Here is a 26416-nt window from a genome sequence, read left to right as displayed (position 1 = left end):
TAAATAAGTTAGACAAATACTGTGGAACATTAATGTAGATATACCTCATGAATATACCAACTGTATATACTCTTTCCTTCGTGACCTCCAACATATCCATATGAAGCTGTCAAAATTCCATCTTCATTGTAATCCCCAATGATAGATAAGAAATTCAAGCTTGGGGGAAGAGCTGTAAGAAATGCATTAGGATGTTAAGATTATTGGATTTATTCAGTTTATATAGATTCTTTGATTTATTCTTTGATTTATATTCAGTTTGTATTATTGAGGGATCAAAAACAAATGGGAGTGAGAAGAAACAAGTACACCTACTCTCAACTGCTTTATCAGATATTACAAACACTGGTACTCCAGAATCACCATCAGGATTCATGGGAATAAATTTTGCCACAATGTAATAGCCAACAGCTCCAAGAGGTATGCGGAATGCCTGAATAGCTCAAAACCCACAACAAATTGAAACTTGATGTATAGGAGGGGAATAGTGAACTGTACTTTAAAAATCATTGTGTAAGTATAGGTTTTCATCTCCCAAAACAGAGAACAGAACACAAACCTACTTTGGCAATTTTGGAAGTACTTAATGCTTCAAGACTGTTTTCATCCAAAGTTGAAAAATATGTTTTATACCACTGAACTCTGCTAGATCCTTCAGTTCCTCCAGTTACAATACCAGTAGCAGTGACCTTACTATTCTCTCGTAGATCGCCAATTATTTTGACATTTGTTACCTTTGGAGGTGCTGAAAATGAAACAGTACATCATATTCATTCAAACTGTCAGTATAAACCAGGAGCTCTAGAATTTTTTTAAATTATCACCATAAAACATATTCGTATTATCAAAAGAATGGAAAAGAACAAACACGTAAGCAACAGAGTATCCAGAAAATACATTTAGATTCTTAGAAGAATGAATACAGCTGTATCGCATTATATGAAAGGTGGAAGACTTCTTTTCTAGGATGCACAGAGAATGTATTCATAGAGGAAGATATGAAACTGATGAAATTCAATATAAAGCACTAAGTGTACAGAGAAAAGAAAAATACTACCAGATCCCTTGCAATAGAAGGATTAAGCATATCAATATGCTGAAGTCAAAGCAAGATGAATAACGCAAACCCATCATAAATCAAAAGTAGCATTATGTTTACCAGAGCCAACAATCACAAATCAATAGCATTAAGTTATTACAATAATAACAAAATATCACCTTCCAGTTCCATATACAACAAAATGGTATACTAGTAAAACATCGTGCAACAGCACAGAGAGAAAACAGAACAAAAATACAGGAGACATTGGTAATAGTTATCAAGTTACCTTGTTTCACCAGAGGAGACATTACAGATATAGATTTTCCTTCATGGCCTGAAAGATATATCAATGAATATTTTACAAACACACATCTAAAGTATTAGGAAAAGATATATTCATCATGTCTGGATACTAACCTTCAAAATTAATGGGTATGTAAACAAAAGCCAGACAACAACCAACATCTTCTTTGGTCAAGGTATACTCAGATGTGCCAGCTGACACTAACAAGAAGCCTCTGCACAGATTTTCCACATTGAAACAAGAGAAAACAACACAGTAAAGTGAGATAAGGGAGTAAAGAAAATAAACTTTAAACAAAATAAAAGCAGGAAGCAGCCTCAAGTCAATGTAATAAATACAAAAATATACTTTCTAATTAGAAAAAACACATATCAAAAGTCTAGAATAAGAGAATTTATTTTTAACTTAATGAGAAGAATACTGACCCAGATTCCATGTTCTCCCGCAACCATTCAAACTTACTCGGACCCTCCCTTCCACCAAAGTAATCACCAACTCCTTTGATGGTACATCCCTCAACAGCTTCTCCAACTATTTTCACATTACTGACACGAGGAGGAGCTGCCATATGATAAAAGTATGATCAGAGAACAATTAGACAGTAGCATGCTACCCACAAAACTAGAGGATTGGAAGGAGGATAAAAAGCCCAAGCTTGCACAAAGACTTTCAGGATCAATGCAATGCATGATCCAGTGATTTCACAAGCAAAATCACAATCCCAAAATGACCAGTGACTTCTCTATCCTCCACCTTGCACATTTACTCACTTGGGTCTCCCATACTTGGAGGATCATGCAAGTTGGAAAGTTTACCCGCAATTTTGACAACAGCATGAGAATCGAGTGAGTCAAGAATACATAGGGACTCCATGATCTCCATTCAATTTTAAATCATTGCCAACTTTATACTTCCCCACAATATCACTTATTCAATAATGATAATCTTGTGTTGACAAATCAATCTTCAAATTCAGTCACTTATTTCATGATGCACTATTAATCCATCAAATATATGCCTATCCTTGTTCACCTAAAAATTTACTAGATTTCACCAGCACATAAAAGGAGTGTTCCGAAAATAATTAATAAACTAGTGAAAAGGAGTTCTGTAAAAATAACCCAAATTTTAAGTGCTACATACCCCAATCCATACATCAGTGCTCAGAAAATAATTAATAAACTAGTGAAAGGAGTTCTGTACAAAAAACCCAAATTTTAAGTGCTACATACCCCAGCAATCTCAGGTGAGCAAATCTTATAAAATATGCAAAAGAAAGTCAATGTAATAATATCCAAACAAATCAAGGAAATAAATTAGCACATCAATGGCAAACTTGAAGCCAAATTACTCACTAACAATAAGAAATCATAATTATCATCAACCATATATTCAAAGAAGAGCTAAATATGTTGATGAATCTTGATTAGTATTTTGGAAATAGCTATCAAGCATGTTTACATAAAAATGAAAAAATTTAAATGCTCACCAGCTTTTACAAAATCTGTATATTTGTACTGAGGCTCTCCTTTTGCACCTTCTTCTGTTACTGGTGTGTACATGAAAACTAAACTTGAATCAACATCATCAATGGTTAACTTATACTCTTCATCTTCTGCCCCAACAATGACCACAGGACTGCTGTTCCACTTTCTCCGTAACCAACTAGAGCAAAAAACAAAACACAATAAATGGGATAACTGTATCACAGCATTAAAAGAAAATTCTACAGTCTTATGCTATAGACATGACACAAACAGACACGTGTACAAACACAAGAAATGTCATCCTACCTAGCAACACCTTTTCCTGGAGTTCCACCACACCAAGCAACCTTAGCACAACCCCTGATAATACTTCCTTCAACCAGTTCCCCATATACTTCAAGATTTACAACCTTTGGAATTCCATTCCCTGGAGAAAGTAGAATTATTCAAGATGAATGAAGAATGAACATATTAAGGAACTATTAAAAGAACAGAACATTGATATGGAACCCAACCCTAGACTCAGACAGTTCCCTGTTCTTTGGCCAGTAAGAGACACGTCAGTCAACAATATCTCAATGAACATTGAATATTGTAAGAGTACAGCATTAAAAATTAGACAGCTTACATTTTCTCCACATTTAATGATAAGGAAATTGACTAAAATGGAGAGAAGTATCACACACATGATAAGGAAATGATAAGGATATCACACACATGATACAAGCATGAGGACTAAAATGGAGAAAAGTATCAGGATTCATGTGATCACAAAATCCCTACCAAGCTGAAAGGCATGTTTGATTTATGCCTGATTATACTCTACGATAAAAGGTAGTAGTACCAAAAATGAGTGATACAATGGATGTGTAGACACAAGAAATTGACTAGGATATCACACACATGATACAAGCATGAGGGCTAAAATGGAGAAAAGAATCAGGATTCATGTGATCACAAAATCCCTACCAAGCTGAAAGGCACGTTTGATTTATGTCTGATTATACTCTGATTAAAGGTAGTAGTACCAAAAATGAGTGATAAAATGGATGTGTAGACACAGGAAAGGATAAGAGAAGAAATAATTGTAAACAAGATCTCACTATAACACCAATTGTCGAAAAGAAGACAGAAAACTGGTTGAGGTGATTCGGACATGTACAAAAGAGGCCATTAAAAGCCCCAGGGAGAAAATTTTGTTGCATGGTTTCAGTCCTAGGAAAAGGGATAGAGGGAAACCACGAGCAATGGAGAAAATATTAAGGATTTTTAAGTAAATAATATCTCTAAAAATCGTATCTTTAGCTGAGCCAAATGATGTGTTATCCATCTAACTGTCCTCAAATAGTAGAAAAAGCTTTTGTTGTTGCATATTTTTCTATTAAATTTTGATATATTAACAATGCAGAGTTTCACACTATCAATGAACCATTTGATATAACACACAAAAAGATTCTTAAAATAAAGCGCCTTGTTGGCTGAATTTTAATGACAGTATCAGAAACTGCAACTGACAGCTTCTATCTTAATTAATAGGAGATTCCAGGAATCATATTTCCTTTTCCCCTCTGATTGTATTTACTAATTTTGAGCTTTTATATCTTTTGTAATTAAGGTAATTACGATGCCCCTTTTTAGATGCTTTATTTTAGGTATTCTGTTTCCTTAATGACATGAGAGCATCTGTCTCTCTGATATCCTTTCTTAGTTGTGCCTGACAAACCATGCAAGGGTTCTCCAACTCTGTATAAGTTTCCATATCTAGGGTTCTTATCCCTGACTCTCTGTCTGATTTCACTTCCTAATGTCCAGACCAAAAAGGTAAGTTCTATACTGCCTGTGTACAAACTCAGGAGTTACAAGACTGGATTATGGATTCCAGTGCTTCTAATCATATGAGCAGATGCCCAGAAACCTTCTCAACTTACACCTCATGTTCAGGAAGTTTAAAATCAGATTTGCTGATAGAACCCTCTTGACTTTTGCTGGACGAGGGTCCACTACATTGCCTAATTTGACATTAAATTCTGTTCCTCAGGTACCAAATTTAACATGTAACTTGGTGTCTATTCATAAATTGACCAGAGACATTAATCGTGTAATCATGGTCTATCTTTATTTAGAGTTTCAGGATTTACACTCGGGAAGGACAATTGGCAAGCTAAGATGAGTGATGGCCTATACTACCTTGCCCGAGAAGAGAGAGCTTGGCTCTAGGTCTAATCCATCAATCCTTTCCTGCATCTGTATCTAAAATCATGTTAAAACCTAATACACTTGGTCATCCTTGTTTTCCATGTCTGAAACACATGTACCCTTCTTTGTTTAAGAATAAAGCCATAGATTCTTTTCAGCAAGAAACCTGTATTTTGGCTAAACAAACTCACTTCCTTATCCAAGTCAAGCATACAAATCATCATGACCGTTCTCACTAATTCACGATGATATTTGGGGGGCCTCAAGGATTCACGATATTTCTGGAACACAATGGTTCATAACCTTCATTGATGATCATTCAAGGGCATGTTGGGTTTATCTCGAAAGAGAAAATTGTAAGAATGGATCAGTTTGAAAGCATATTTGAAAAATGCATACACATGTTTTAGTTTCAAACAAAAAAAAAAACAGCAACATGAAGAAGACAAACAAAAAAGGAATCCAAAATACTTTTATAGTAAACATAACACATACTTCCGCAGCTTTATGCTAATAAAGTATCTGGGTCACTTTATTCCTACCAGGCTTAGGATCTAGAAATTTAGCGGTTCATCTAAATTATACAATATAAACAGATACAACACAGGCCTACCTCTCGAAATACGAGGTGAGATGGCAAATATAGGAGGATATGTTATTTCTTCTAAAGTGAGGGTGCATTCCACCTTCAGAACTTTTCCAATGTCATCATGCTTTGGCCAGTAAACCTAAAAATCATACAAATGTAATAAACACAAATAACAAGCAAATATACAGACAAACAAAAGTCTGAAGTAGTGATAATAATGCAATCAACTCATTACCTCACCGGTAGCATCTGGAATAGGGAAAAAATTTGAAAGCGATAGATCACCATAAAACCATTGATATTTTAAATCTAATGGAGGGCCTGTACTAGTTGCACCATCATGAATAATGGTGAAGTGACAACGACACACATCTTCTTCCACGGGTTTATCTATGGAGGCTTCTTTGAGAAGAAAACCCGGAGGAATATGGTCTTTCCATTTATCAACTAAAAAGTGGAAAGTTGAGTCTGCAGCTTGCTCAGGGCGACTGAAATCCCAACCATCTCTAATGCATAAAGCTGTATGTGCAGGATAGCGCTTTGCTAGAGCCACTTCCTCACGAGAGAGATCTGCAAAACTTTTCATATTCAATAAATAAACTATCTTAATACATGATATAGGAGTTCAATGATTCCAGTAGAAATCACTTGAAGAAAACATATATGGCAGGTACTCTTCAACCTATAGTAAGAATTAGGTGTCTATCAGTACAACCAAAAAAGTAAAGATACCAAAGGCTAAGAATAACTTTACTATGCATACCTCTGTCATTGTACTTTTTCAAAGTAGGTCCAACTAGTAATATTGAGGCTGCTTCCAAATGAAGCATCTTAAGTATAGGATTTTCCTCCACTCGCAAATGCTACAGTACAGAAAAAAAATTACTGAAAGTAAAATCAACCAGTCTACATTTATGTATGAAGCCACACATGCAAATATAACACTATGTAAGTCCCTAAAAGTTATTTAAAATTCAAAACTTTAGGTTTAATTACTATATATTTGTCCAATTTTTAATCCAATACCTATATTGTAAATTTTCTAATCAGCATAAATACCAAATGTTTCTAAATGCACCCATACCATATGATTGAGTTTTAACCTCTAAGAAAAACATCACCCACATCATATGACTAAATTAAAGGATGCCTAACGGCAAAGGTGCAATCAACTAGAAAAACTTTAACAAGTGTAGACTTCAAAATAAAACAAATATAATTTTGATGCATTATTCGTGTAATTTACATTGTAAGCCAATTAGAAAATACCCTAAATATGACTACTAAATTAATTATTAAAAGTCTACAATTTTCAAATATATGGAAATTCATTATTAGATGAAAGCATTAAAAAATTTACATTATCAATGTATTACAATTAGATTCACAACCCGATGTCCATTACTTCTTTCCATCAACACTAACCAGGTAGTAACCCTTTTCTCTTTGAGACAGTTTCACTCATTTATCAATATTCGGTTTGCACCTTAAACTAACCTATAAGTAGCTTTTTCCATAGCCCAATTATAAAAAAGAAACAATAAAATTCTTGGAACTTAAGCACAAAAGAATAGCCCAACCTAAAATACTAGTCCATTGCATAGGAAAACTGATGGCAGCCCATTTTCCCTTCAATGGCTTCACTCACCTATCAGTGTTAGGTTTACAGCTTAATTCAACCTAAAAGTAGCCCTTTCTTAGTCTAGCTCTCAATAAAAGTACCAATTATTAGTACTCAAGCACAACTAGAGAATCCAATGCAAAAGAATAGTCCATTGGGTGGGACAGCCTCCAAGCTTAAGTACCACATCACGTAACGTGGAACTCCTCCTAACATTAGGTTCCTAGACAAAGGGAATCAATGATGAAAATCCTTACAACCTCAGCCCAAGACATAATCTCTGAAACTGAAGATAGAATTTAACCACGCATGACAAATCATACAATTTCCTTGTTACATAGCAATTTGCCAAAACAAAAACCATAAAATTAAAAATTAGAGTCCAAAAATCACTAAAGTAATAATATATGCTTTGAAGAGATAACTAGACATCTCCCAATAACACAAAATGATGAACTATGTCACATAGAAAGTCTACTAAAATAAAAAGTGATATGAGTCAGATCTCTTACTTAGGTGGTTAGACCAAATAAAAAACAGTATCATACTAACCTCAAGAACAGGTAAATATGGGAAACCCTTAAGAGTACAAATTTTGTTTTTGCTGGCAGCTAAGACCTGCACCAAATTATTTCATTCATAAACAATTCAGTTATACACATGTATACACAAACACACAGAATACATATAGCCAATACTCTCTATAAAGCTGAACAACCTGCAGTCGAGGTTGGCTAGCCATAGTGAGAGACTTCAACTTATTCTGAGCTACTGAAAGGAACTGCAAAAGAGAAACACGGAAGACACCAAAAAAATTTGATGAACACTGAAGTTGAATATCTGAATTAAAATTCAAAATGATAGAAAGGGATTCTAACTTGCCTCCAAATTAGGAAGTTGAGGGAGACTTGCCAATGATGTAATTTGATTTCCAGCAAGATAGAGTTGCTGCATACAAGTTAAAGATTTCAAACTACTGTTATTAAACAAGTATTCGCATCTTTTAACCTTTTTATCTCGGTCATGAGACAATATCATCCACGCATAAAAAACCAAATTCAATTGAAGACAACATACCTGCAGTACTCTGCAATTCTCAAGAGGCTCAAATCCAGGCCCCTTAAAATCATTAAAACTCAAATCAAGAACCTGAAAAAGTAAATAGTTACCTTCAATCAGTCTATAGAAATCATTTTTTATATTATTCAAACATAACATCCAAAATGAAAATTATCATTATATAACACCTTCACTCTCGTCAATATTTCTACTCCTTCCAGTGTAGACAAGTGATTGTCTCGGAGATAAACAAACTGCCAAAAGGAATCATAAATTAAATGCTATTAATTATGAAAATCCTCAAAACAGAAACTCTGTCCTTTACTGTTAGAGAGAAAATGCATATAGTCTGTTTACACATCTATATACTACAGAGACTCAACAGGAATCAGTTGTAACAGACTAACCATTAATTATTACAAACTAACTACTATAACTGACTAACTAAGTCAGTTACAGCCAACAGATAGCACCCCTGCTATAATAACTGCAGGAGTTTTATTTGACACATAGGAGTTATACACTCATATTCACACTATGCAGTACTTGGAACAAGCAATGGCAAATTGAAGAACAAAAAACCTAAAGCCATAGACAGGAACAGTTGCAGCTGAACCAACATCAACTCAGATAAAACAACACAGTTTATTCATATAATCACCATCAATTCAGATAAAACAACACAGTTTATTCATATAATCACCATCAATCTAGAAGTAATAAGAACATAACAAAGGAGTAAATGAATGAAACATGGTAAGTTATAATGAGTTAATGACTACTATGAGTAAAATACAAGCAGTGCACTACGATGCAGACACTTCTTGCTTAAGGAGTCAGAGTGTTGAACTCATCTTAGACACCAACACTAACACCCATAAAATATGTGCAAAAAAGTAAGTGTCAATGTTAAAAATTACATATTTTGGTTCAAACACTGGAGTCAACTCCCTCATACTGATGGACACTGCTAACATTTTTAAAACATTCAGAGTGATAGGCTTGAAATATGATATAATATTAAAAAATAACATGTATTATGTATATCGAAGAAAGTCACAATAGTTGCAGTCACCCATAAGCCACGGTGTCTAGGAAAATACTGCCTACAGAGGGGCTGACCAGAAATATTATAATGTGGATCCACAAAGAGGCTGACTTTTAGTGGATTGAGAAATCATATTAACTAGACAATCCTCATCTTATAAGCCAGTTTTATGAAGTTGAGTTGGGTCCTCATTCAAAGATTCTATAATATCAAAATTTATCCCTAATCTATTTGCAATCTCATGCTCGTGAAGGGGGTGTTGGAAAGCCAACTTAGATGTGGTCACCACTAGGTCACAATGTCTCAAAAAGGACAACCACAAAGGAGCAGACTAAAAAGATTAAGTGAAGCATCATACGGTAGAGCAACAAAGGTACAAGACATCAACTCTTAACAGGTTGGGATACCACATCAACTAAAGATATGACTTAAACAATGCTTATAAGTTTTGGGCATTCACCCCACCTTACAATTTGGTTTTGTGAAGTGATTTAGACCCTAAGTCCAAAACTCCAAGACTATCAATGTGTCTTTCTCTAAGGCTTGTTATCATTTAATATACAAGAAAATACAAACCTCAATCACTTACATTACACTGTATATGACACTAGCACACAACATTGCATATATACATACACCAAAGAGTAAACCCCTATATTTTTTATATTAGCCATGTCAATGAGGTGCTTAAGCTTAACAGTTAATACATAATGGTGCACTTTACTCAATACTTCTCTTTCATGCCAGTGAATAATTTGCTCTTACACTGTTTTTTCAATACAGACTGCAGAGTGAGCTGAATTCCAAAAATATAAGGACAAAAGGAAAATAATAAAAAAAATAACCAGAGCAACTAAAAGAGAGCATGTCCACATAAATATATTCATGTACCGATGCTCATTTTGCTAAATAGGACCTAAATAAAATGTGGTCATTCCATAGCATAAATTAAATTGTTGTAAACATGGCAATAAACAACTTTGAACATATTATCTTAGATAAATAGTGAGATAAACAGAAAATACATTTACCTCTAAGTTTGAGGATAAGTTTAATCCACTGGCAGTGAGACTGCGAACTCTGTGTCCCCTTAGATCCAGTCTCTGATAAAATATCGAGATGGGTCAGAAATTAGAATTACATAATGAATGGTCTGAAAAGTCCATCGTAGTTGCTCAAAATACAATAGAAGAAGTTTAACTTCAGACAAACAAGAGATACCCGCATCTGCACCCACCAAACACCAACTAGTAACAGTTACTAAAAAGTGAATGAAACATAGACAAACGGGTCAATAGATTACAACAAGAATGATTCTGCACGCTACTATATTATAACCAACGTTCCCTACTCAGCCAAAAAATCATTCAACTGGCATCATAATTCCTTCTTTTTCCATCACTTATTTCCTTTTCACTGTTCACACCTATGCAGCTATTACTCCTTCTTCCTATTCCTTCCACAATAATTCTACATCCACATGACAGCCAACAGCAACACACCAGTGAGATTCTTAACAGTAAACTTAAAATGCAATCATTATCTCAAAACTTACCAACTCATCGTTGGCCTTAATCTCAACCTGAGGAAGCACAATAAACCGCGAATCCCGGCTATCAGGAGTGCCTCCCTTCCTCCTTCCAGACAGTGCAGAAGCTCTATCCTGCGACGTCGACAGAGAGCCCGTCTTCAACCCGCTGGAAACCGTCGGCGAAGAAACCCTGGAAACCGTCCTTCGAGCAGAACCTCCACTGCTGGCAGTGCTATCCATCGACAAAGAACTAATCCTCCTCGTAGCAGACGAAGCCGAACCCGAACCCGACAATGCCGGCTTACTCACCGGCTTCCTCGCAACCTCCGCCTTACTCACACCAGAAGTCCTAGACCCCGAGCCAACCAGCGAGGCCGCAACCGGATTCCCCGCAGCGCCAGCACGTGAAGAAGTCACAGAATTACGCCGGAGCTCCGGCAGCGACTTCCGGATAGGTTCACTCGCCGACGAAACGCCGCTCTTACCTCCACCAACAGACTCAGCACCGCTTTTTCTCCCGCCAGCAGAGATCGACATCTTCTGAGACAATCCTCCAGTACTGTTCCGTCTCGGCGCGGAAACCGAACTCGCCGAAGCGCCAACCGAACCCGATCTCCTCGACGCAGCCGAGCCGGCACCGGCAGTCGAACCGGTCCGCGGTTCAACTCTCCTTTTCACCGCACCGCCAGAGTCCGCGGTGATTTTCGGAGCTCTCCTGGAAGCTTCTGGAACGTTCCTCTTCGGAGAACCGAAAGCCTTTTCCGGCGCCACATCCTGGCCAGACTGCTCCGACGACACTTCCATTGGAGCGCGAAGGTTCCAGAAACTGAACGAACTGAAAAACAAAAATAGGAAGTGAGAAACAAGTTAAAGAGCTAAGCTATCATACGCAGCGTTTCAAACTGAACGCGAAGCGCCATGGTTCGGATCTAAGCGAGAGCGAGAAAAAGAAAAGAAAGATAACGTGAAGAGAGAGAGCAGAATGTGCGTGATTAAAAAGCCGTTGATTCACGAGCTACCTAAAAAATGTAGAGATCTACCTGGAAGCGAAGGTGCGATAGAAGTTAGAGTAACATACGAGTTGAGATTGAAGAAGAGGAAAAGAAGAAGGAGTGGGTAGAAGGTAGCAAAAAAGCAAAGGTGCAGTGAGTGTGAGAGGGACAGAGGAGCTGGAACCAATAAACGAGAGTATAGAAATGAAGGAAAAGTGGGAAGGGACCCTTTGTGGGGTAGGGTAGGGTTCTCACAAAATTTTCAAAAAAAATTGTCGATAACACGCGCCAAAGTAAGAGCGGGTTGTGCGACGAAGGAGCCATTCTTTAACAAAAAAGTTATTTTTTTGTCCTTATCGATTCGTTAATGCTATTCCCTGTATCGATTAAAGTTCCAAATTACAAAACCTTGTTGATTTTGGTTATATGTGATAATAACGACAAAAAAAAATTATCTGTCTTCGGTTTACATTTAGAATGTATTTTAAAACTACCATAGTATGTTAACATTAATTAATCTTCTAAAAGAAATAATGAGAGAGGGTTAATGAATCTTTAGAAGTAAATAAATAAATAAAAACTATGTTTGAATCTCATATTCAATTATTCAATCCTTATAACTTTTAAATAATATAGTATAATCATTATAATATTGTTCAAATTCTTGGGGCAAATTTATTCATACACTGGTCATGATTCTTCACTCATGCCTAATAATTGAATATGACACAGTAACTGTAAAGCTCACAACATTGTACAAGTTTTTTAAGCAAATTCATTCATGGAAGAGGTCATGATTCTTCACTTATACCCAATAATTTGAATATGACATAATAACTACAATTTTGTTTAACATCTTTAATATCAAATGTATACCCATAAAAATTCACATTAAATTAATGTAGTATCATTGCTTACCAAAACAAATTTGATTTACCATGGGGACATCTCTTACACATTATACCATTAAGGTGATATTTTGGTTGACTCCTAACTAAATGAATTATGATGAAAAAAGGTAATGCATTTACATGTTTAAATTACTAAGGCTTTATGCTTTAGATTTTGCTAATTTATTAATAAAAAATTGAATATTTTGTTTTTACTTTATTAATATGTACACAAATTAATGTTAAATTTGAGTATGTAATTTTCCCTAATTTTCACTTAAGAGTTCAAATAAATATAAAAGAAACAATGCAATATTAATTGCAAATAACACTCACAAAAGATAATAAACACATTATCCACAAAGTTGATAGAAATAAATCAAAATATTTTGTATATTGGCTTTGATGTAAGGTATTTAGTTGCAATTCGACATATACAACTCATGCATACAACTAAGTACATCTTACCTTATTTAAAGGATTACAAATGTTTATGTTAGTTAGAAACACACAATAGCCTCTAACTAACATAGTATAACATGTACAAAGATTACCAATTCATCATACACAAACAAACGAGTCTAACAAGTATAAAATCATTAGACAATCTACAACAAATGTGACTGCATAATTATCAAATGTGTTATTTTCACTAGTAAACGATGTTTACAGTTGCTAGAAGCACATCGTGGAAAGATTTTTAGTATACCAAGGTCTACAAACTCCACCTTGGACAATAACATTTTCCTTCTATAACTACTATTAACAATCCATACTTAGTAAATCCAAGCAATGTATGAACTTGTCCCAGGGACGAGCTTTGTGAAGACACATATGAGATGCTCCTTGATGTTGATCTTCTTCACTTTAATCATTTCCTCTATGCAAAAAAAAAACATATTTGATATTTATATGTGTTACAATTATCCTTGATTAACATATTGCATTTAAACTATCACTAAAGATGATTGTCTTTCCTTAAGCATACCTCTATACCGTCCATTAAACCCTTCAATCGTATCCCTCATAGTCACATCTCAAGGCCATATATTCTACTTTGATGATTGGTAAGGTCATTGTTGGTTGAAGAATAACTTTCCAACTAACTAAAGACCCATTAATGTTCGTGCTAATTGCATTGCACAAGGATTCATGATTAATAGAACTTTTTATTGCTAATTGTACCACCAAAATAAATAAAAAATGTTTCAAGAAATATTTTTGAAAAATTTACAAAAATGTTGAATCTAAACTCTAATGCAAAATGACGAAGTCTAACTAAGTATTAGGAAGAAAAAATTGTTCCAAAAATTCTACCAACATTAAGAAAAAAAACATAGAAGGAGATCGGAAGATGAAGAAGACACCACAGTCAAAAATGATTGACAAGTTGAAGAAAAATCACTATCTTTAATTAATCAAAAGTTCTATTCAATAATGCAGAAAGATTTATCAGGCAAAACAAAACTTCAATTTCATTAAATGAGTCTCAACCATGACAAAAATCAACACAAACTTATTTATATTAGGGATTGAGACTACTAGACTCATTTACTAACGAGGCTCATATAATAAGTTTTCTAATTAGCTAATAAAAAATTAATGTATACAAAATATCCAATTATAAAAAAATAGAAATAGTTACAGAGGTCCAATAAAAAAATATAAATTCATTTTATAACCTCAAACCTCTTCCTTAGTCCTTAATCTATGTAATTGACTTGATGGTTTTTGTCCATATTCCTAGTCATATGGTGTACCACAATTTACCTATATAATAACTTATAAGCATGTTTCTTTTTATCATAATTAAAAAGAAAACCAATGATAAAATAATGTTTTGGTTAGCGGGATCAAACAAGTATTAAGAATAAACCAAAGAAAAAATTAATTGAATAACTAAATAATGTTGAAAAGGAAATAATTAATTGCATGAGTTATATAACTATATAAACCTTTAACAATAAGGTGTTTATCCACTCATGATTTCACACTAATACAAGTATGAAAAGAAAATTAAATATTAAAAATTTATAATACACAAATATTTTGATGTGTGTCTCGATACTCAAATACCATGTATATTTTGGTATGAGGTTTAACCATAAATTTATTAGAGTTTTTATTTGACTTTTTCTCTCTTCACAATCCATTCACAAAGTGTATCCAAGATCAAGTAGTAGCAACGACAATAAGGATAAAATGCACGTGTAGCCTTAATGATTGATAAGTTTGAGTGTACATGTAATGCGTATCATATAACATCCCAAAAATATTTTTAACTATTATAATACAAGTTCTACATGTTTCTATACAAGTTTAGAGTTTTTCAAAATATTCCTAATGCATGATTACTACTTATAGAAATACAAATATTATTTCATAGCTCAAAACTACATCATAGAGCCCTCTAAACTCTCTGACACCTGTATGATCATTTGCTCATGTACGTAATACAGTCATTGCAGTTCACAACACAACCAAAAAAGTAAGGGGTAAAATAAAAAGAAATTCCATAACATATTTAATTCATGCAAAAAAACCAATTAAACTAATCATTTATAAATATTTCTTTAAATGTTGTCATATAAAATTTTAATACCAATTTCATCATTCATATAGACCACACATCTATTTTCAATCACAAACATTGGATTTCATTTCAATTCATAGCACTTTGATTTCATTTCAATCACAGTACACATGAATCCATTGTCTTCCAGAAGACTCATTAAGTATGCCCCTACATACCAGAGACTAACATTTAATCCATACATCAAGGATCATGGTAAGTTCAAACATTCAATACCGAGTGTCTACAACGATACCCAGTGTGTATGAACTCCTTCATTAGCTTCTCACCACCTGGTATCTTAGTTTATATGACTTAGATCATCAGTGAAGCTAGAGGATCTCTCTGTTAAGCATAAACTTTTCATACTTAATGTACCATCAAACAATAACTCATACATTATCCCAAATGTATGACATTAATTTCATACAATTTTCATCATTCATATATAATACATATCATTCAATCACATAACATCTAAAAATTCATAACATTCAAGAACCTTTTCAACATCAAAACAATATTTAACTTCCAAACTACCAAAATCTAATATTTATACATGTTCACACAACATAAAATCAAACAATTTTATCAAATAACATCCATGCAAGAGAAATTGAAACTTGGGACCACGTCCACTCCACATTCAGATCTTCTAACTTAGAGTATTATTGAAAGTTAAAGTTAACTTCCCTTATCTTAATTACTTGTTTTCCAAGCAACCTCTAGATTTTTGTCCCCTTAGTGTGAATAAGCTTCAAGATATAAGGGCCTAATGCAAATTATTCTAACATAACATAAATTCAGTATATAGTATAATAAGTCGATAAGATTACTCTTCTCAATTGACTTCATTAAGATTGATGACTAAATTATAAGAAAAAACAGAGAATAAAAGATCTTTAGAGTAAAAATGAACTTACTCTGTTTGAAAATTTGATTGGGTAGAAATGTAGTTGGACTCCTCAGCTACTACAGTTGAAAATAAATGAATTATGAAAGAGAAATTGAAGAGACAAAGGAGAGGGAAAGAGAGAAAAAAAAAGAATAACATATCACACATTTAAGTGTCTTAAGACTCGTTTAAGTGAGAGTTCATCGCTCAAGCTACTTGAATGGACAATATTTATTCAAATTTCCATTTTGAGTGAAAATCTTCTTTTGTTTTCATAAAAACTAAACAAATAACAAAGAAAACATACAATCATAATAAAAATAAATAAATTCAAGATAAAACTTACTAAAAAGGCATCATAAAAAAATATAAATATTTAAATATAACAAAAAATATGGTTAAAATATACTAATCTTTTACACTTGTCAAAGAAAGGGAGTCAATGAGACAATTTCTAAAACACTCTTTAATTTTCTATTTATTCAAAAGTGATTTAAAAATAAGGAATAACTAAATATATTTAAACATGTGTTGAAAATGTAATTGAAATACAAAATATATATTTCAAAATTCAAATTCAAAAATTAGATTAAGAAATATCTCTCTTTTACTTGAGAATCATAATTGTTATCAATTTTGTATCAGACTTTTCATACTTCTTGAGTTATTTGATTTTTGTGTTCTCCTAACTTTTTTTTCTCCACTTTGACTAAACTAAACATGTTATGTTTCCTTGAGTTTGATTGAATATTTAGTCAAATCGAATATAAACCTAACTAGAACTACAATTAAACCCCAAATTACAAGGAAAATTAAAATTAAATCCTACACATTATGCTCAAAAGATAGAAAGGGAAGAAAATAAAGACTTATTTTTTACTAAGAATTATTGCTTTTTGTAAGAATATTGCATTTAGTCTAGTAGTATTTCTAGGAATTATCCTTATGCATTTTTGTTTTTTTTTTCTCCATTCATTCACTCATCGGTATCAAACCTCACATGAACCAATGCATAAGGATTCTATTGAGCATTTGTTCTTTGTACTTGAATTTGTAAAACTCTAAGAAAACTTTCTGAGTTTGACTTTAGATAGATAGAATTTTCATACATTCCTCTTAGTGAAAATATATCTTCACTTTACTTCTTTGTTATCTTATCCATAGAAGTGTAAAAACTGGAAGATATTATATTTCAAGAATATTTAAGTTATTTCTTAAGAAAGCAAATAAAGAGAATGTATGGTGGATGTCAAAAGTGGTCGTTAAAAATTGAACATTGCTGCAATGAGTTAATATAAAAATCTGTCATCTTTTGATTTTTATTATCTTAAAAAATGTTTTTAAATAAAAGCTTAATTTAATTATTAAAAGCTAATCTATTGTATTCTGCTCGTTGAATTTTAGTATAATACTTTTAGATCTAACCATAAGCTTTAACAGGTAATATATTCTTATTAGATCCGCAATTTTTAAAACAAAAAGTGCTATACTTTTTCTTTATGCAATTACATTTTGTTTTACAGTTTATCTAGTTAAAATTTGTTTGAATAAACTTTTTCATAAAAATTAAAAATGATTTTTCCAAAAAATAAAACTTATTTTTACAGAAATTAATACATAAAAGTTTAGAATTATAAAATTAGAATATGCATTAACTAATTCTAATTTCCAAATAGACTAACTTTTTATTTACTTTTCTCTCCTAAAAGATTTTATGGAATTTTGTTCCAACATATACTTCCCAATAATTCTGGAGTTAAACTTTTGGAAACCTGTTTATTGTATATTCCAAAATTAAATATTTGGATGCCTTTGTATATTTCTCAAATTATAATTCAGATTCAGAACAAAATAAATAAATTCTGAAACAATACAAAAGTAGACTTGCAGAATTATAATTCTAGACATATGCCAATCAAAATTAAAAGGCTGATTTGAAAAATTATAATATTGAATATTAAATTCTAAAACTGACCATTCATCAGAGATATTCCTGGAACAAAAAAAAAGTATCAAAGGTACGTAAAAATTGACAACGTTGCCAACAATTAATTTCACTTATAAACAACCAATAACAATGTTACAAGACACCAATAAAAAAAATCCACATTTGATACCACCCAAGGTGGTTGCTATCATCGGGGCAAAATTTCTGACAAAATTTTCTAACATTTTTCATTAATCAACCTCTGCAATCAGTTACCCACCACATTACAAAGAAATGCCACTCTAGTGCGTATGTGAAGATGTCTTGGTTAAATTGCAAGTAGACCGACACACCTGACGGAGGCCACACCTTCAAGAAATTGAAGCTTCATTCAAGGACAAATTCATTAGGAAATTACATCAAAATCCTGTTTGATTCTTCAGAGGTTGCTAGTTGCTACTTGCTAATGATGCTCATCAGGTACCAGATTATCTGGACAGGGATTCTTGAGCAAAGCAGCCAAAATCCAAACATTCATTTCTTGGTACCAGAAGAACATAAATATCTTAGCATATATTCGTTGGAGGAACATGTATCTGCTAGATCCTGATGAATTTTAGTGATTGCTTTCTGCAAAGATTTTAATGATGGTAACAGATTGCGAGAGTTCTGCTGAATAGAATTCCCATGGGCCTTGCAGAGTTCCTGGCAAATCATACCAAAGATAAAGATGATTTTATAGAACTATCATGACCTTGAGAAGCAAACATATGAAAAGACTAAATCTAAGCAAGTAAAGAATACCTGACACCATCTAAGTATAAATTCCAAATGTGGGCAGTTTTCCAAAAGATCTGCAAGTGCCTCCACTAATCGTTGGATATATTTGTAAGGGATTGATGTCGCAACAGCTGGAATATCTGCCGGACTAACCGCAAATATACATTTTTTAATGAAAGAATCCTCATTCAAGCGAAGGCTAAGGATCAAGGCTTTACTTGGTTGATTTTCACGAAGAGCTTCTTCAACAGCCTGTTCCGAATTGCCAGCTCAAGTTATTAACGACATCAAAACAGGAAACAGTGCAGTGAAGGGAGAACGTAATATACAGCTAGATGGAGTGCTATTAAAATTATATATGCTGCATTTTCAAGCAGCACAATGTTGATTTTGATTCCTTGTTTTTCATGATTGAAATGGAAAAACGGATTTAAGACTCTGTCATCTTCATTTATATCTGATGCAGAAATTTTACAATTTTTAATGAATTGCTGAAAAACGAAATTATACTCTGCTTGTTTTATGTTGACTGTCATGAATAAAAAACAATGTGAAAAAAATCCAAAATTATCAATTAGAAAATTGCATCCTCTTCTTACAAGTATGTCAACTACCATCTTAAGAACTCAAAACACAAATTATTGGATGTCAAGAAGTTATCAGAGTAGGTGTTCTCTATCTCATTTCTTACTACAGAAAATAGTTTCTGGAATAATCTTATATTCTTTGAAGTAAACAGTGATAGTTCTTTAAAAAAGTTAAATTACCTCTGGTGTAACATTTATGTCGAGGTCAGTGGGATCAAATATGAAAGATTCATCAACAGAATAAACCAAAACTCCCTCAGTTGTTGCTGCAACAAAACTACGCCCTGTAGGTGCAATTCTCAGGCACTTTGTCTGAACAATAGGCCTTCCACGGTTAGGCATAGATCCTGGTAAGTTAAATCCTAGTTTCCCTCGTGTTTGTTTCTCAACGCCTTCTTCAATGTCACTGTTGTCATCATCAATCAAATCTAGAGGGCCAGCATCTGTCATATTTTTTGAGTTTAAAATGTCAAGCACTCCATCTAACGAGAGATTGTGGGTTATCTGGAAACGTCGAAGTAAAACCTGAACAAAGAGATCCCAATTAACAAACAGAACTGTACTACAATATTTAAACAAGTAGATAGAAATAGTCCATTTTAAGTACGCGTCCACTTTGAGAACACAGTAATTTATATCTACAATGCACACATAGGCAAGGGATGCAAACAATAAGACCACTATGGCATATATGAGAGAAGATTTCAAGAGTAACAATTTTTAACCATCAGATGCATTAACATGCAACATAACATCTTCGAAGTGAAAATAGATTTCAGAGAATAGAAACAAAAAACTTTTATCAACCTTAAATGGTTTCTGCCTCTTCAAGAGTAACTGATTTTCCTTTTGAGCAACCCAGGTATAAAATAAATTAATAATGGGGGAGTTCGGTAAAAGATTATTATGAGGTAAGGTACCCATGAAAGGGACACTTTATAAGTGACCAAATGAAGTTCCTCATCATTCAGGATATGAAAAAAATGAGAAAATGGAGAGAATACTGGACAAGATTGATCTATGGAATAAGCACATTTCCAATTATACTGGCACTTACAGATTTTATTGATGATTGGATCCTGGAAAGACGTAATCCTAGGATTGACCCCTAGTGTAAACAAAGTGGTTCGATAATAGAAATGCCCTTATGAAAACTAGGTTACAAGTGAAAATAAAACTTAACATGCACTTTGAATCAATATAGAAGCTTTTCTAGAGGATAAAATTTCTAGAATCAATGCGATGCGGTGACTTTTACATATGTGAAAATCAACCAAAGTGCATGTAGACCAACCTGATCTGCAACATCATACATGCAGATGTATCTGCTACGTCCCCCAGCTAATATGTAGCTTCCATCAGCTGAATAACACAAGGTTGTAAAGAACTTCCCAGAAGTTGACTTAGCAGCTGACCTACGGTCAGTCATAAGACGCCCACCAGCAATATCTCTAGAACCTTCTATGGTGTACATCAACAAACCATCTATTGGGTCCCAAAAATGAATTTGCCCATCTAATGTGCTGCATGCTAACTGCCTTCCATCTGGACGATAAACAACTGTAAGAATATCATGTGTGTGAGGAAATGTTTCAACTGCTCCTTTTCCATCAAAGACATCCCACAACCGAACAGTTTTATCATATGATGATGAAGCCAAGACAGCCTGCACAAAGTGAAAAGAGATGATGCTAAGGTTTTTTGTTATAATAGATGTAAAAAACATTGACCAAAATACAAACTTTAGTACTTCCCTTCATCATATATCTCGAGACAATAATATTATTGATATTTGATGATGCGCTACAAACTTAGAAGATAATATTATTTTATAAACTGAAAACATGAAACATGGTTTCACATAAAGTTCTACAAAAGAGGAGAATTGGAACCAGCTAAAAATACTGCTTACGAAATTAACTTATGCAAGAAAATATCAGCAGAAGAAAAAACTAACATTTGTAGAAGAAAAGACCAGCCCATGAACAGGAGCTTCATGACCACTGAGCACATCCAACAAGCGGCCAGTTCTCATTGACCAAACAAAAATCTGTTACACATATCATTGAGAAAAGGGTGAATGGTAAAATAATAATGATACAGTTAAAATCAACCTAATTTGTGGAAAACTATACCTCAAAGGAATCTGAAGTGCCAGCACATATCACTTCACCACTTTGATCAGCTGTCAAGGAAACAAACTGTCTTGAAGAAGGAGTTGTAAATGTCCTAAAATTCCGGTAGCGTAATAAATCCCATGCACGAATGGTCCCATCAAGAGATGCACTAAGAAGGCAATTGTTACTTGCCATAAAATGTAAAGCCGTAACAGCATTAGTGTGCTCCGAAAATGTAACAAAGCAAAATCCCGACGAAAGAGTCCACACCTGTAAACATAACAACAGAGCTTTCACTTCAGTTTAATTCAAACATTCAATTTAAAAACCAGCGCAAAACATATTAAAAAGGCACAACACAAAGCAATCAGTAATTTCTGGATCAAATTTCAAAACCCCAAACAAAAGTCAAATTCAATCACCTTCACTTTATTATCATCTGCTCCAGTGGCAAGAAGCTGCGAATCTGCCGAATACGCAACACAGTTCACATCAAAGTAATGACCCTGCTGCTTCAAAATGTAGCTCTCAGACCGCCACTCCCACACCAGCAGCTGCCCCAATTTGGCACAGCCAAATGTCAACCAATTCCCAAGTTCATTAAACACAGCAGTGGTAATCTTCTCCCTCGAAATAGACAACAAATGAATGCACACAAAATCTGGCATCTGATACAACCCAAACACACCATTAGAAAATCCAACAACCACCATGTCTAGCCCCCTATGATAATCACATGCCGTCACCTTCGCCCATCCCTGCATAAACCCATCCTTCCTCAATAACTCCCACTTGCCCCAACTCAGGTAACCCTCATCACCATCCTGAACATCAATTTTCTTCCTCTTCTTCACACCATCACTTTCAATAACCTCCAAATTCCCTTCCACGTCCCTCTCCGGAGTCCCTGGCGAGGGCGGGTCCGAAACCCCAGCCTCACCACCACCATCAGAAGTAAAACCCCAGCTAAACAAATAACAATCCCTAGTAACCGTATAAGCCTTACAAACCCTATTAGTTTTCGAATTGACACCAAAGAACGAACCTACAACCGAATCCCTATGTCCTAGGAGCATAAAAGGCTTTTTCTTACCCCCGCTATTCAATTTCTTCAAGCACAAGATTCTCGCGGTTAAATCCTTGGACCCAACGATGAGGTACTTCGAGTCGGGGCTCCAATCGAGGGTGGTTACTTTTGAGTCGAACTCAGCGAAGGTGCGCACGAGTTCGAAGGGGAAGTACTCGCGGCGGAAGGCCGGGGAACGCCAGATCTGGACAAGCTTGCCGGTGGCAACGGCGATAAGAGCGCCGTCGGGGCTGAACTCGACGGCAGCGACGCGGTCCTTGAAGGAGATGCGATGGAGGAGGGCACGGCGGCGTAGGTTGATGAAGAGGCAACGGTTGCGGTCGTCGATGGCGAGGAGGAAGGTGCCGTCGGGGGAGACGGCGATGCGGGCGACGTTGGAGGAGGACTGGATTGGGAGGGTGGAGGTTTCGGACTTGAGAAGGTCGGTGACGGCGACGCGGTTACCGACGGGGGAGAGCAGCAGGGTGTTGTTTGAAATTACCGCGTTGCCCCCTCTGTAGGGTGCTCCCAAGAGATTATGGAACCTGAAGTTCATCGCTTTGTTTCAGTGGTGGTAGTGGTGAGAGAGTAGAACGGGTGCGTTGCTTGCATGAACTGCGAGAGTTCACGGTGGTGTGTGGCGGGAATGGAGGTTTATGAGTTTAGGGTTTTAGGGGTTGTCCGTGTTGAAGCCCAACACCATACGGCAGCGTTTAAGGATTAAAAAAACTGGTTTATAATTAGATAACTTGTTTTACCCGTGTTATTAATTTAAATTAAAAATAAATTACAGTAGTCCCTTTTTTCAACCAGATAAAAAAATACTATAAACGGAGAGGTAAATTACATTTTTCCATTTTTATTTTCTTTTTAATATAATATTATTTTATTGTTTTTATATTTTCTTCACTTAATTTTGGGAATATTTTATTTATCTCATTTCATCTTTAAGAATGTTTTTAATTTAAAAGTCTTGGGTCTTAAAATAATTTTTTATTGAAGCATGCCATAGGATAAAAACGTGAATCTTATATAAGATCTTAGTCTAAATAATTTTGTTGAAATTTTAGTCTTAAGAACAGTAATTTAAGATTTAATTATTTTTTGCTAACTACATTAAGGGTGAAAAGTTATTTGGTCTACTAGTTTTAGAAAAAATCTATTTCATCATAATTTTTTTTAAATATATAATTTTTTTCCTATTTGTGATTGACAACTCATTGAACCAAAAATTCTATAACATACACATTGAGTAATTCTAAAATAAAAACAAGGCAATTGCTTCCTGAACCATATCACTGCACCAATTCCAGTGAAAAACACAAAAATGTCCTAAAAAAAATAGGTGCATATAAAAATACATTCTGATTCCCTTTTTCGAAATGTTCCGGATTTTTTTTTTTATGAATTTTTATATAACGGATTTTTTTTATCTAGAATGGACTTTTTATTTTTTTTCGAATTTTTATTTTCAGAACACAATAATTTCTCTTTTAAATTTTTTTTTTGGAAATGTATTATTTTCAATCTCAAATTTTTTTATCTGAAATAGAATTTTAATTATTGTTTTCGGATTTTTATTTCCAAAACTCAATAACTACTTCTGGATTTATTTTTCCGCAATATATTATCTTCAATTCAGGATTTTAATTTCCAAAATAAAGGACATTTTTAGAAATTTAAAAAATATGTTGGGTGGAGGTTAAAAATGATTGGGTGTAGGAAGCATTTGCCTGAATACAAAAGTTGGAACCAGACTAGGCTCACCCTTACCCTCTTCTTTATGCTTCGTATAAGCCCATCACATTCACTTACTTGAACCCACTCTTGCTCTCTCTAAGCTCTGATCTCAATTTCTTTGACAACTCTCTCTATAGAGGCAGTTTCTTCCTGTACCCCTACATTTTTCTTCCTGCATCCCCAAAAAGTTGCGCAAAGACAAAATTGTCCCTATATAAACTGTACATTTTTTTTTTGTATTCCGGATTATGAAATTCAGTAAATTTTTGGATTGACGCTTCCTGTAAATTTTTGGATTGGTGCATCCGGTAATCTCTCGGATTGATGCTTCCGGTAGTACATGAATGATAGTGTTAATCCAAAATAAAAAAATGCAAAACATCCATAATTGAAAAAACCATTCTAAATCCACCAATCCGTAATTCAAAATATGCATTTCGGATTTAGAAATCCATAATTGAAAAAAATCATTCCGGATCCACCAATCCATAATAGAAATTAGGCTTCCAGATTCAGCAATCCAAAAATCAATTATTTATGCAAATTTTGCTTCCGGAACACCCCCTCATCTGGAATGCAACATGATTCACTTCCGGATTGATGAATCCATAATACACTCCCAAATCCCAAAATTGTGGGGTCAGTTTTGGAATTTACAAAATTGTGGGGGTGAAGGAAGAAACTACCCTCTACTAATTATCTCTTCTCATATTGAGATTTGCATCCATCAACTTCTCCTGCCTTTTGTCTATGATTTGATCTTTTCCTTACGACTTCTTCTTCCTGCACCCCTACATTTTTCTTCCTGCACCCCCACAATTTTCTAAATCCTGAAATTGACCTTAATATTTTATTTGAAAAAGGACACCGTGGTTACCGAAAATAGGAATCTGAGAGTGTGCTACGGATTCATGAATCTGGAACTGAATATTTTTTTTTCCGGATGAGGGAGTGTTCCTGAAGCAATTTTTGCATAAATTATTGATTTCCAGATTGCTGAATCCGGAAGTCTAATTCTATTACGGATTCAAGGATTCAAAATGCTTTTTTTTTAAATTACGGATTTTTGAATCCAGAATGCATATTTCTGTTACGGATTAGTGGATCCAGAATGCTTTTTTTGAATGATGCATATTTTGAATTACGGATTGATGGATTCGATATTTTACTGGAAGTGCAAATCTGAAAATTTTCTGGATTCCATAATCCATAATGCAAAATGTAAATATAGTTCAAGTGCATTTTAGGGTTTTTAAAGAATAATAGGGACAATTTGGTCTTTGAATAACATTGTGGGGGTGCAGGAAGAAAAATGTAGGGGTGCAGGAAGAAACTGCCATTCCTTACTCTTCGTTTCTTTTTTCATTTGTTTGGGTTGGGGTCTTCAACTTCAACGAAAATTGTGGTTACCCCACAACCACAACTTCAGATTCAACTTCAATAACTCACTCTCTTCGCAAAATGAGGCCTCGAAGAGGAACACTAATTGTGTCTACTTCCTTGCATCTCCTTTGATATGCAAACAATTCTTTATAATACTTTTTATTTTTTTAAAAGAAAAAAAGGTGGAAAATCCTTTTTTTTTTCGTTTTGAGAATTTTGTATTTTAGGGCTTCAAATTTATGTGTTCTGCATAATATTTTTGGAGGATATTTATTTTCAATGGGAAAAATTAAATTTTGTTAAAAAAGAGGGTTGTATTTTAGTTTTTTTATTGGGTTTTTTGATGTTTAGTTTTTGTGAAATTATTATTATTGATCATTATTTATTAAATTGGATATTTTATGGCTTTATTTTATTGTATTTTTCACTCTTTTCTCTTTTATTTGATAACGTGAGGAGAATGAGGGGGAATAGGGTTCTTCAACTTTATTATGATTGGATATAAGATTTTTTTTTAATTTGATAAATCCTATGGATTTTGTTGATAAAGCATAAGGTTTAATCAATGAAGTTTAGTTTTTTTTTTTTTT

At 34.0% G+C, this 26416-nt stretch overlaps 2 protein-coding genes across 4 annotated transcripts in view; both read right to left on the bottom strand.

Moving 5' to 3' along the window:
• Window positions 1-12102, bottom strand: part of AIR9 (Outer arm dynein light chain 1 protein) — a 32223-nt gene extending 20121 nt beyond the window's left edge. The window contains exons 1-19 of one of the 3 annotated variants that reach the window (XR_016515390.1): window positions 11918-12063; window positions 10902-11712; window positions 10378-10449; window positions 8487-8552; window positions 8317-8388; window positions 8122-8187; window positions 7958-8020; window positions 7792-7857; window positions 6382-6481; window positions 5854-6188; window positions 5643-5757; window positions 3140-3260; window positions 2836-3011; window positions 1772-1907; window positions 1460-1560; window positions 1329-1376; window positions 560-745; window positions 316-433; window positions 45-172 (exon numbers count right to left, since the gene is read on the bottom strand). Coding sequence is in view for 2 of the 3 variants with exons in the window: in XM_068628299.2 (XP_068484400.2) it covers window positions 45-172; window positions 316-433; window positions 564-745; window positions 1329-1376; window positions 1460-1560; window positions 1772-1907; window positions 2836-3011; window positions 3140-3260; window positions 5643-5757; window positions 5854-6188; window positions 6382-6481; window positions 7792-7857; window positions 7958-8020; window positions 8122-8187; window positions 8317-8388; window positions 8487-8552; window positions 10378-10449; window positions 10902-11681 (2745 nt within the window). In the remaining variant the exon portion in view is untranslated. Of the gene's footprint in view, window positions 1-44; window positions 173-315; window positions 434-559; window positions 746-1328; window positions 1377-1459; window positions 1561-1771; window positions 1908-2835; window positions 3012-3139; window positions 3261-5642; window positions 5758-5853; window positions 6189-6381; window positions 6482-7791; window positions 7858-7957; window positions 8021-8121; window positions 8188-8316; window positions 8389-8486; window positions 8553-10377; window positions 10450-10901; window positions 11713-11917 lie in introns of all 3 variants that reach the window. The other 2 variants (XM_068628299.2, XM_068628298.2) reach the window with 2 other exon arrangements.
• A 6037-nt stretch (window positions 12103-18139) lies between these two features.
• On the bottom strand, window positions 18140-23418 carry PWP2 (periodic tryptophan protein 2). Its single transcript, XM_068625274.2, has 7 exons — window positions 22060-23418; window positions 21656-21907; window positions 21478-21570; window positions 20815-21186; window positions 19701-20045; window positions 18958-19185; window positions 18140-18858 (listed from the first exon to the last, which is right to left on the bottom strand). The coding sequence occupies exons 1-7, from the start codon at window positions 23257-23259 to the stop codon at window positions 18688-18690; spliced, it is 2661 nt and encodes an 886-aa protein (XP_068481375.1). The 5' UTR covers window positions 23260-23418; the 3' UTR covers window positions 18140-18687.
• Between the last annotated feature and the right edge of the window lie 2998 nt (window positions 23419-26416).

Source organism: Phaseolus vulgaris, chromosome 9 (genome assembly GCF_051622355.1).
Source record: "Phaseolus vulgaris cultivar YP4 chromosome 9, ASM5162235v1, whole genome shotgun sequence".
In the NCBI taxonomy this organism is placed as follows: Eukaryota; Viridiplantae; Streptophyta; class Magnoliopsida; order Fabales; family Fabaceae; genus Phaseolus; species Phaseolus vulgaris.
This window is presented reverse-complemented; position numbering and strand designations above follow the sequence as displayed.